The sequence below is a fragment of the Pavona decussata genome, unplaced genomic scaffold (assembly GCF_977016875.1).
Source record: "Pavona decussata unplaced genomic scaffold, jaPavDecu1.1 SCAFFOLD_300, whole genome shotgun sequence".
NCBI lineage: Eukaryota > Metazoa > Cnidaria > Anthozoa > Scleractinia > Agariciidae > Pavona > Pavona decussata.
Window position 1 is genome coordinate 970,001 of NW_028145697.1, and position 12,500 is coordinate 982,500.

The following is a 12,500-nucleotide window of genomic DNA, read 5'->3' on the forward strand; positions in this document are numbered from 1 at the left end:
AACCGGTATTTATATTATCGCAACCTGGGCTATTCAGAAGGTTGGAGAATTTTCTGTAACAAGTCTTCTTTAAAAAACAGAGTGCACGTACGAGTTTCACGCCGATTTATGGACAAAGTTGCTTGGTAGAGAAATTTGCTCTGTCGTTTGTAAAAGACTAGTACTACCGCCGCGATTAAGGAAAACTTGTAGATGTGAGCAAACATATACATAGCCTTTCAAAGTCATTGACAAACGCTTGTTCACCTTTTATCCACGAGCAAGTAAAAGTTGTAAAAAAACTTGCCACGCCAGGATAGCGAAAGTCTTGTGGTATCGTTCAAAGAATAACTTAGATTTTATTGAAAGTATAACACGCGGTCATTAATTTTGTCAGTAACTCTCTTTCTGAGAATAGGGTACATAAAGCCTACTTTTCGAAAGACCAGATAACGTTTTGGGTAAATAAGAACTTATTTTATTTTATTTAACTGATAAAGCAAGGATGTTTGGTTAAAACTTGCGTATATTTTATACCTAAAATTATAATTGGTATTGACATTTAGTTTGAAAATAACACTTGTCTTGCCGTTCGAGGTAAAGGTACAAAAAATTAATTTTCAGTTAACGGTACATATGAGAAACGCCCTAGTAAAATGAAAACGTATAAAAAGTCGAATTCAGAAAAAAAAAATAATACGACAAGCGATGAAAGGTGAGAGAGTGAAAGTCTGAAAAATAGCATGCAAATTTCTTCTAGACTTTAATCACCTTTTGGCCATTAAATAAAATAATAAAATTTTCTTGACGTTTCAGACTTGCATGTCCGTAAAAACATTTCTGCAACCAGTCACGAAGGCTTGAGGTGAATAACTTTCTTTTATTATTATAAACGTTCAATTTTTCTTTCCGTTAAAAACTAGACATATAAGAGAAAAAAGCAATAGCTTTGTCGTCAAGGGTCTAAATTTCAGCTGTTTACTCTACACATCCTCAGAAGACGTCTCACCCCACAGGCTAAAACGGGCAAAGTGAGCTTGATTAGATGATTTTGCATTAGTTTTTGCAAATGTTTTCCTTTTCCTTGTGGAAAATGACAATCGAAAAGAGCTCGGTTGTTTTTACATGATTATGCAAATTGCCTTTTTCAATGTTTTTTTTTTACCTTTGTATGGAATTTTTCAAAAAACGTACCTTTTATCCTTCACTTACTCATCTAGTCCTTCAAACTGACAAAGTATGAGCGAAATCGATTTTTTTTTACCCTGGCCACGATTTCTTTGATTGTTATTGACATTTAGTGTTAAGTAGCCGTGACTCAGGCGTAAAAAGCGAGTTCTCCCAACAATTCAAAGAGTCTGCGAACGCTTCATATCATAGCATTATATAAAATGTTTGTCACTTGAGCCTAGATTAATGGCCTTAGCTCACGCGAGTTTTCTGCAGCTATGTGGTCATCAGCCGCATAAACTCCTTGTTATACTGGAAAGTATAAACTACGTAACTTGATAGGTTATCATTCACTAACACTGGATTCCTTTAAGAAATAAAAGAAGGTTTTAGACCTTAATATTCTTAAACATTTATTTAAACATTAATTTTCGAAAGGATGAGGAACTGGTAAGATTTCTACGTTCATACGATAAGCAGATTTCTATAAATGCTATGAAGAACAATAGGCCTTATCACAGTTTTCGACGCCATTTTGACGGGTAGGCAAACAGGCTTGAAATAACAGTGTTTGTATGGGAATCCGATGTCAAATAATTTTCATAAAACATCGCTTCTGAAAAATTCATGAATTGGAAACTTTATTGTTCTAGGAAAAGGATTTTAAGAACAAAATTGAAGGGATGTAGCTGTGACAGAAAGCGTCCAGTCGTGTTTTGAACTTTCCATACATTTCCCTGCATTTTTTCCCGCGAACTATTTTTAGTAGCAGCTCACGGCTGGTTCGCTATACAGACAAATCTATGGAAAGTTCAAAACACGACTGGACGCTTTCTGTCACAGCTACATCCCTCCAATTTTGCTATTAAAATCTTTTTTCTAGTGCCAAAAGTTTCCAATCCATGAATTTTTCAGAAGCGATGTTTTATGAAAATTATTTGACATCGGATTTCCATACAAACACTGTTATTTCAAGCCTGTTTGCCTACCCGTCATAATGGCGTCGAAAACCGTGATAAGGCCTATTGGAGCTCCGCTTTTAGGCTTGGGTAATTATTTATATTATTTGTCAGTGCGCAAATTGCTTGCAGTACGGATTATAGTTCACTTTAAAATCTTAACTTTAGTTTATTCTTTTTTCCACTGATATTTACCTTCGAGATTTGCTAAAGATTATTCTAACTTATATGACCACATGGTTCAACTGATTCTGATTAAATTTTACATCTTTTGCATACTCTAAATAAGCTGGGGGTTGTAGTTTCTTTCCTTAGTGTTTAGAATATCACATGTAAGTCTAGTGTTTGTAACATGAGCCTTGTTCAGGAGAATGAAAAACAACTGCCTACGTTTTTAACAGTACATAAATTTTGCACTGCATCGTATTTTGGTCATACATTCGCCTCTTGACTATCTTCTTATGTAAAGCCAGGTTCTCATATATGTCGCCGATACTGCCGCGGTTCTGGCATTAGAGAACCCGTCAGGAGACATCCCAGGACTTTATCGCCCATGTGCCCGCAAAGTCGCCTCGCAGCATACTAGCGATAAGGATATTTAATGAGAACGAATTCGCCGAATATTTGGAATATTTTGAATTTCCAAATTTAATCCATTCTTGGAAATCTTTTTCCATAAATAGTGGGAAAATATTTCTCAGAATTCATTTTATTTCAAAAGTCGTCGTTGCTATGTTGTAGTGGTATTTAGGGATGCATTTGCACTAGAAGTGAATATTCCCGACGATTATGTCGCAGCTACTGCAGCGGCATATGAGCACCAGGCTTTATAATGCATTTTGCCATATATTTCTCATCAATTACAAGTATGACAAAAATAAATTGTGTCTGAGTTTGCTCTGCGGTAAAACGTTAACGTAAAATGTTAATTGTCTTTATAGCCACACCATGGACAATTTGGTTTGCTGCTTGTTTGTCCTTTGTGTGTGGAATCTAAAAGGTAAGTCATAAGACGCGTTTTTTTGACTTAAACTTTGCGATGAACTCTTTAGAATGGACGTACAATAAGCAAGACATTTTGTTTAATGTAGGGATTTCCTATCCATGGAACAATAATAAAAGCAAGTGAAAAATTTAAGAAAATTGGTAAATCTCAGTGAATTTCTGGAAACTTGTGGAAGTAATGACAGAGAGCAAAAAATCTTTTCGTGAATCTTGATTGCAAAACTGTAATTTAAAAGTGCTCCTAACCTTTTCATTTCTAGTCTCTCATCTACGATATTTTTATACCTTTTAAGGACGGTGCCTGCTATTGTTACTGCGCATATGTTCTGTGCGTCTCGAGATACTCGGGTTTCCTACTGGTGGTGCCTACTAATACAGGGATATTTTTGCGCGCTTTAAAACTATGCGGAGAAAGCAGAACTTAGCAAGTGATTTTGCTATCCAGAAAGAAAATTGGCGATAACCATTCATTTTTCAGAGATAATAAAGTTTCAATTTGGAATAAAGTGCCGTACATTGCTTTGTATTTTGCTGCTTTTTAGAATAATTGTTGCTTAGTTATCTCTAAAAAATGCATGGCTATCCCCAATTTTCTTTTTGGATTTCAATAGCCGCTACTAAGATCTGCTTTTCCTGCATAGTGATAAACTGCGCAAAAATACCTCGCCATTAGTAGGCACCGTCCTTAACTTCTAGCTATACCTTTCCAGAGGTTAATAATATGGGCTTATAGTTTTGAGAAACGTTAGTGGTATATCTCTCATTCAAGGTGATTGCATTGTTACCTGTTTCAGTTCCAAAGTGCCAATGTAGCCCTGGAGCCAGGTTTACAAAGCCCTGATTAAGCCATGTCGTTCCCAGGGCCCAGTTGTTCAAATCTCGATTAAACTAATCCTGGGTTAATGTGAACTTTGATTCTAGTTTAATGACTAATAATTAAAGATTCTTCCAAAGATTTTTGTCCCTCAGTTTTGACTTAGACTTGTCTTTAGCATGAGCTTAAACCTGAAAATTAGCTTTCAAAACCCACTTTAATTGAGAGAGATGGAAACATCGGTTAACTCTTAATCGTGGATTTGGGTTAATCGGCTTTCGAACAACCGGGCCCAGCATGAGCTTAAACCTGAAAATTAGCTTTCAAAACCCACTTTAATTGAGAGAGATGGAAACATCGGTTAACTCTTAATCGTGGATTTGGGTTAATCGGCTTTCGAACAACCGGGCCCAGGCTCCACGCGAAATTAAACATGTCAATTGACTATTGTTAAGAGTCAATACTAATGAATCATCTTAAATTTGGAGGACTTCGTAGGTCTGTGCCTTAGTGACTCTTATGGAGCTATTGTGTCTATTATGTGCAGTAAAATGGCCTGATCAATAATATTTCAACCCACTCTGGGACTACGTTTAGCCTTGCGAAACACCTTAGATTTTACAATTGCAACACTTTTGACCTTTGCTTAAAATAATCAAATTAGTTTTCAAAAACCATTTTACCCCTTAGATGCATTTTACTCCTTTGAAAATGAATTATTTTGACCCTTTTTAGGACTGTCAAATTAGTCTTCAAAATGACTCGTTATCATAAAGCTGAACTGGGCTCGCCTGGAAAGGAGCCTTCTGATTGGCTCCCTGGCCGGTCTGAATTTTCCTACACCGACCGCTTAGTTAGACCGCTTGCGTCTCAACGCACGTTTGAAAGAAGCAAAGTGTTTCAATTTGACAAAAACAAAGCAAAAATGTTTTAAATTAAGCTTATGATTGAAGTAGGAACTGTTCCAACCACCATGACGGAGTTTTACTTTCTTGCACTCTTTCTGTCACTGTTTGAACATAAGCAAGTTTCACACGGACCAGAAAGCAAAAAGCGGGATAGTCTATAAATAAATTAAAAACCTTTTTTGAACTAGCTTGTTCGATCAGTATTGGGAAAAATATCAGTCTCGTGCTTTTTTCAAAACTTTACAAAAAACGAACTCGACCAATATTTTCCCCATACGGACCTCACGCTAGTTTAGACACATACTGTATGTGGCGAATTTTATTCACCAAATTCTGGGCTTATTTACGATGCACATCCCAATTGCAAGTTACATCACAAAGAAATGGCAAACGAACGACAGCAATGTAGACTCAGTATCAGACGATAACAATACAGTGGACAATATAGCAACAAAGTACACCTGAGTGATGAAACATTGCATATTTACGACCGAGAACTAACCATCTTGCATTAATAGGTTATATTTTTACTATTTTACTTTTAACGTTTCTCCTTTGCAGGTTGTGTTCCATCGTGTATTAGCAGCTGTACGAAATCAGAAGATCTAGTTGGAGACAAATCTGTTTGCAGCGTGCAAAATTCATCGGCTGATATGTTCAAGTGCATTCCTTTGAACGCGACACAACTGTAAGATCACTTGCCGCTTGGTTATGTTGCAGTGAGAGGGACGCATGAAACTCTTTCACTCCTATGAAAAAATGCCCAGTTTTTGTAAAGCGACAAACCGTGAAATCCAATACGAAATGCCACATGCCAATCTGGGAAATTATAAAAACGATTTTAGTAAAGACGAAGGAAATAGAAGAGTAGATTGAAAAATAAAAGTGTCAAAAGTGCAAACAAAAAACTTTAAAAAAGTGTCATTTCACGCAAATCATTGAGAAGTGGTTAATCGTCTGTTTGTAACAGAAGGAACTATTTTATGTTTCCAATGTTCCGATTTCTCCATGATCTGTTTGGGGTTCAAATGTAAACAAATTAACTCAATGGTAACAACTAAAGACTTTTTGGGCAATATGACACTCTTGGGAGCAATCAATTCTCTTTCAAGTATGACATGTTTTGGTTATTCAGTGTGGTTTATCTTTATCGCCCATTGAATATTAAAAATATTGAAACAGCTATATCAAAATCTCTTCTCTGTAACGAAATGATGTAGGATTATGAGAGGAGTGAAGATACGAAATCTGCCAGAAGATGCATTTCATAACATGACACAGCTTACCTACCTGTAAGTACACCCCTCAGCGCCACTGTTTAAAATTCCAACATTTTAAAACATCACATAAAAATAATCAGGCCCGGCCATCTGTAGGGTAACATTCTGCATTAACTTTGTTACATATAAAGTCGTAATTAGAGGTGGTTTGCCCCCCATCCGTAACGCTTGCACTTCACGGCTTCCCGGTTCAACTCTTGGCCAGTTTCAGCGTAATGTCATAAAGAAAACGTGCCCATTGAAACACGTCGCTCGTAATATGAGAATGAGGTTCATTTAAGACGTCAATCACAGCAATCTTATGGGTATTGTTAAAGTGAAAATTTATGGAACGCATCTATTCGTTGTAACAATAGAAAATCAATGTGTAACAAAAGAATGGAAGGCAAAGTTTTATCAACAAAAGTTGCGTGACTAAACTGAACGGAATTAGATATTTTAAGCGTATTTGATGAAAAACGAAATTCTCAAAAAGAATGGGAATGCTAGTCAAATTCTATGCCAAGGTTATAATAAAAAGGAGGAAAACCAATAATCACAGTTTGCAGTGATTTGAAACTAATTTGCATATAGTGATTTCTTAACGCCATGAAACTTGGTGACATATTTTCTGTTTCAGAAAATCGTCTGGGAACAATCATCTGGGAACAATTTTTTGTAGTCGGGCTTTGATGTTGCCTAGCGATCAATGTTTCCAGGCCTTCTCTAGAAAATGAAACATCGCATTTTAAAATGAGGAAAAATTACTTTTCTTACAATAACTTTATGTTTTTCCCTAACCTCTAACCTCTAATACTTTAATGAAATGGATAACCTTTTTGTGCAAAATTATTTTGATCTTAGAGATCTTGGAAATAACACAATAGTTGAGCTACCAGAAAAAGTATTTGCTGACTTACACAACCTAGAAAAATTGTAAGTTGAACACTACATCAGTTTCTTATTATTATCTGTCTATTATGCTACAATATTTGCATTTTGAAGTAGAGGTTTAGATTTTTCATAATGATTGCTTTCCCAGATTGCTTTTTGTCTCTCTTTTTTTTTATTAATAGAGCTGGGCGCAAGCATTTTTATGCCTCGCTTTTTGCTAAAATGAGCTAGACATGTTTTTTTTATTACATCTATTCTTATGTTTCCATTTCGTGTCGGTAGGGATCTTTGCGAGAACGCTATAACTCAGCTCCCAGAACGAGTATTCATCAACTTGTCCAGCTTGCAAGAATTGTAAGTTTGTGGCCAGTAATTCAGTTCTTGTTTATACTGGGTCATATAAAGGAAAGAATGGCACATTTTAAGAAATTAGTTACTTTTTTCCAATATGCTGTATGCTTGCAAAATGAATCGGTCGAGACGCTCGAAATGAAAACTTTGAGAAGGTTACAGATGCTAGCCTACGTCGACAAGAGCGTAACTCTTAAAGCTAAGTTTAAAAGGAAACCAAAAGAGTCTACATTTCGGAGCTTAGTCTAATTTTGGTTTAAAAAAATGGTGAAAGCGTCTGAGTGTTCTAAATATTGGCTATAATTATCGCCCATTTTTGCGGTTTAATTTCCAGTGCACTGCAACTTTGAAGTTTATGACATCACACAGCTCCTGCTATTTCCAGGAAGGATAGGTTCTTTTTAATCGAATAGTTGGGCAAACTTATGACTTCATGGAATCCAAAATGACAACATGCGGAACATTTAAAACAGGTGACGAAAGGCAATAATAAACTACAATTCTTTGAACAGTAAAATCATATCTCCAATTGTCCAACAAAGGTTTGACATTTAGACACTATTTTCAGCAGTCGCAACAATTTACTTTAAGGGTAGAGGTTCCCTTTTGGAAACTACATCAGGTCAGCTATAAACATAAGATTTGTCAAAAGTAGGCTTACTCATAACGTTTGCAGTAGTTTCGTTGTTTGTTTGTTTGTTTTTCTGTTTGTTACGACAGAACAACATGGCCAAAATGAAGTAATTTGCGTCCTTTAAACACCACATGTTAATCAAGAATCAGCGGATGTAGACTTACTTTCCTTCAATAAACTAACACCGTTCGTTTTCTTGCAGAATTTTGACATCGAATAAAATTCAAAATCTGTCCCCTGGAGTATTTTCTAGTCTGCTGGATTTGAAAGTTTTGTAAGTTCTATCTGTTTATTTACTCCGTATCGTTTGTTTATTTTCTGTTACCTTCAAGGAGCTTGGCTATCGATTTAACATTGCTGGCAAACCGAAAACGAGTTAAGCCCTTTTCTAACCCACTCGAAGACTCACCCGTTTGTGATTTGATATACTGACATCGAGTGTAACTGATGTTCATGTAATCCTTACGCATTCCCGACTAGTGTTAATTTAATGCCAGCTTCCATTTTAAATAACGGTCATCTATTACCCTTTCTAGGGACCTTTCAAATAACGTTTTAGATGAGATAGAGGAACGGTTGTTTTCAAATCTGTCAGGGCTGCAGAAACTGTAAGTGTACTTTGCAGACAGAGTGCATGTATAATTTAATGGCGTCACTAATGCTATCCTTCAATTTTCCACTGCACATTAAGTTTGTGTTGGTATTTCTGTTAAACATATATGCCACCATAATATCATTTCAATCGTCGTCTAGAATAATTCAAGTCATGGGAGAAGACTTGACTTGACAAAATATGGAGAAAAACGTCTTAGGCTTTAAAGCACAGCAAGTCCAGGCAACAGATAACTTAAATTTACACAAAACTTAGGGCAGATAGCAACAGAATAGATACCCTTAAAAAAGAAGTTCCGCTATAAAAGGGCAAATCTTAGCGTGTAAAGCAAATTTAGACGCTGTTCAGTCGTGGCCAGTTGTTGACTCGAGCGTCCTCTTAAAAATATGCCTCAAAATTTTATATCCCCATAGCAATATAAGTTATCAAGTTCTACTTTGTTTAAAAGGGTTATTCTGAAAACGAAGCCAGTTTTATTAGTAGAACACGAAGAGTAAGCGACATGTTGTTTGCCAGTTGTTTACGCTCTGATGGTTGATTGAAAACTGAAGGTGAGAATGGCCTGACCAGCTCCCTTTTATACCGGAAATTCCTGTTTAAAACAGATACAAATACCGTAAAATTCACATATTTTTCAACCAGAGAAAGAACCCCATTAACTCGAATTTAGAAAAGGTGGAATATTTTGAATGTTTTGTTTGCTATGGCCAGCGTAGAAAACTGGTTTCGTAGAACGAAGTAGTTAAAATAAAGGCCATTACTCGGACAAAACAGCATGCTCAGTAGGAAATACCGGGATGAGTTTTCTATTTATATTGTATGATGTTTTGTTGTTATTTTATTTAATAAACTAAACGCCTTTTATTTAACAGGATTTTGGCATCGAATAGGATTAGACATCTCTCCGATGGAGTATTCTCCAGTCTTTTTGATTTAAAAGTGTTGTAAGTTTTACCGCAAATGAATTTATTTGTTTATTCATTTAGTAACTCATCCATTTGTTAAGCCTTGAGTCTTTATGGATGTGAATTTTAGCCTTGTTTGCTGTGCGATGCTTAATATTGTCATAATTAGCTTTAATGCAAGCTAGCAATTGGGGGCCCTATGCTAACTAATCAATTATGTTAACATTATGTTGTTGTTGTTTTGTACCCGTAGGAATCTTGTTGAGAACACAATAGTTGAGCTTCCAGAGCGAGTATTCACGCACTTATCCAGCCTGCAAGAGTTGTAAGTTTGTGGTTTGCTTATATTTTTGTTTTATTATTTGTGCTGGGATATACACAAGTAGATTGTTAAAGGCAGTTCAAAGGTTTCATAATTATGTAAAATCGTAAGAACTACTTGTACATTTTATGATTTAAGGGCATTAGTTAGTTTTGAGAGACGTCTAAAACTTCTTGTCTGTGAACAACCAACAATCACGAAATGAACGAGCAGTTCATACTACACCTTGTCGCGAACGAATGACTCTTTTCGCTTAAGGAATCACTCGTGTTCTCTGTAAATTGTTGCACTAATGGATGTAGTGTTATATTTGTTGTATCAAACATAGCCGTCAACAAAGACAAAGTCCTTACGTACTGCCAGTACAAACATATTTCAGCCAATAATTGGGTGTGGGAGGACAAAGTGCCCTTAATGATAACTTTGACTATTTATATTTTTAAATATACGATTTGACATAATAATTAGCTGATCACGAGGCTTGATTTTTCCATGAGGTTTTAACAGGCTGATTTTTTTCCATATTTGGATTTCTTTTACCTCTTTATGAGAAAAGTTTGATTTTGATTTATGCGCATAAGTATTTGTTCTCGTAACTTTATACTGTTACACCACTAGTTACGAACTATCGTTTGTAATCCATTTAACAAATAGATTCCAAGTTGCCGTGCGTCTGTTCAGTAATAGATCACAGATGACGTCAAAATGTGGTGAGAACAAAAAAGTGGCACACGAGCCGCAGGCGAGTGTGTCACTGATGTTCTTACCACATTTTGACGTCTTCAGTGATCTATTACTGAACAGACGCACGGCAACTTGGAATCTATTTGTTTTATACAATGAACAGAAAGGAAACACGACAAACGTGCCTCGTAGCGCTTGACTGTACTGTTCCATTTGTGCCAGTTGAGGAATTTTCAAAGTCACCAACGCTACCGGTACTTTCCGTGTCGGCTTCTTCTTTTCTTCTTTATCGTACTTTTAAGCAGCTTCCCCTAAACTTTTACCGAGGCCTTCACTTGCTCAAAGCAGAATGATCGAGTAAATATTTTCAAAACTGTGCGCCTTTTCGTAGCGCTAACAGCTGTTTTGAAGATTTGTTCCAGTTTAGGCATTTTCAAATAGACAAGAACACTTTCGCCTTGGTTTCTTCTTTTTCTTGTTTGTACACAGCTCCTACTAAACTTTTCTCGAGGCCTTCATTGCTCAATTCGAAATAATCTCGCAAACATTTTCAAAACCGCGCGCCATGTTGGACAAAACGAAGAAAACAATTTTTCCTTGACGTCATCCGTGTGTCTGTACTCTAATAGATCATGGGCAACGACCAATCACAGCACGCGTAGCAGTCAGTACATTGTATAAAATAGTCTGGATAAATTTTAAGCCAATTTGGAGGGTTTTCTGATTTTGGAGATATCGAGAAATCTAAGATGGCCGATCCAAGATGCGGCTGTGAAGAACAAATGACGTTCTCAATCATTATCAGTGATGTCACCGGTCTATTTTCACGACCTGAAAAGGAACGTACTATACATCTTCCATGTCAGAAAGTAATTCTTTCCATGTACCACATATTTACTTTTTCAAATGTGTTCCTTTGACTTTTATAATTATAATAATCACCGTCTGACAATTTTTGCCTTCTCTAGAAACCTTGAAAATAACGCTATAGTTGACTTACCAGAACAAGTGTTCTCAAATCTGTCCAAACTACAAAAATTGTAAGTGAAATTTGGGGCTAGGGTATGTGTGTATTATTAATCCTTACTAGGCTAATAATTTCGCTGAAGCTGGATTTCCTGCAATTTGCTACCATAATGGCGTCCTGAACTCTGAAGTCATTTTAAAGGAGCACTGTCTCGACGATTGTGCTGTATGTTTGTCAAAACTGCTCAAATATTTTTACAAAGAACCTGGTTTGTAACACGACATTGCTTTTACAACACCAGGAATAAAATATTAAGGTTTTTCTCCCAGGAGGAACAAAGTATAATCAGTTTTCAGCGACTTCTCCAAAACACACAGGAAGAACTTGAAAAAGTTGGCCAATTTTTTCAAGTTGCAATCCACTTCCATCTTAGCCATCCGCAGCCAAACATGATTAATTGTAGTTTCTGTAACTAGTGAGGTTTTTGTTAACAATTGTTAGACATTATTTTAAACACGGAGCGAGCCTATAAAAGGGAAGGACACGCCCCCTTTTGAAGCGCTTTGTTGGCTTCCAAACGGATCAGTATAATGGTGGATGACGTCGGTAACGGTCGAGGAAAAAAGAGAGAAGAACTATCGTTTGTAAAATCGAAGAGGGAATCGATTTATCAATAAAAATAAGCTTAACGCTAACTATATATCTTGTAAAACACCAGAAATTAGCGAGATTAACGATAATAACGGAAATAATCAAGTTTCGTTGCCGCAATCGAAAGATTATACCAAACTTACCTCGAAAATTCAAAATACTTCTTCCAAATACACAGTACAAAGATCGAAACCATTATAAACTTAAGCCTGCGACGAAACATCTGTATCCCTCCATCTGAACATGCCGATAACCAAAACGAGTCTGTGTTGTTCCCCAAACTGGCGGGATTTTCAAAATTTGGGAGATGTTTTCCGCTATTAAAACGGCCGCTAGAGTCGTCATGTTGGGTTCAAGTTCATTACCGCTTGTGTATCTATCGATC

The 12,500-nt window shown here is 36.3% G+C and overlaps 1 protein-coding gene across 3 annotated transcripts in view; it reads left to right on the top strand.

The window, feature by feature from the left end:
• The window catches only part of LOC146454510 (uncharacterized), an 81,130-nt gene that overhangs the window by 418 nt on the left and 68,212 nt on the right, over window positions 1–12,500 (top strand). For 2 of the 3 annotated variants that reach the window (XM_085094991.1, XM_085094993.1), the window contains exons 2-7: window positions 3,050–3,108; window positions 5,397–5,523; window positions 6,056–6,127; window positions 6,959–7,030; window positions 7,271–7,342; window positions 8,176–8,247. In XM_085094991.1, coding sequence (XP_084951117.1) covers window positions 3,057–3,108; window positions 5,397–5,523; window positions 6,056–6,127; window positions 6,959–7,030; window positions 7,271–7,342; window positions 8,176–8,247 — 467 coding nt within the window. In that variant the 5' untranslated portion in view covers window positions 3,050–3,056. Of the gene's footprint in view, window positions 1–3,049; window positions 3,109–5,396; window positions 5,524–6,055; window positions 6,128–6,958; window positions 7,031–7,270; window positions 7,343–8,175; window positions 8,248–8,509; window positions 8,582–9,458; window positions 9,531–9,744; window positions 9,817–12,500 lie in introns of all 3 variants that reach the window. The other variant, XM_085094992.1, reaches the window with a different exon arrangement.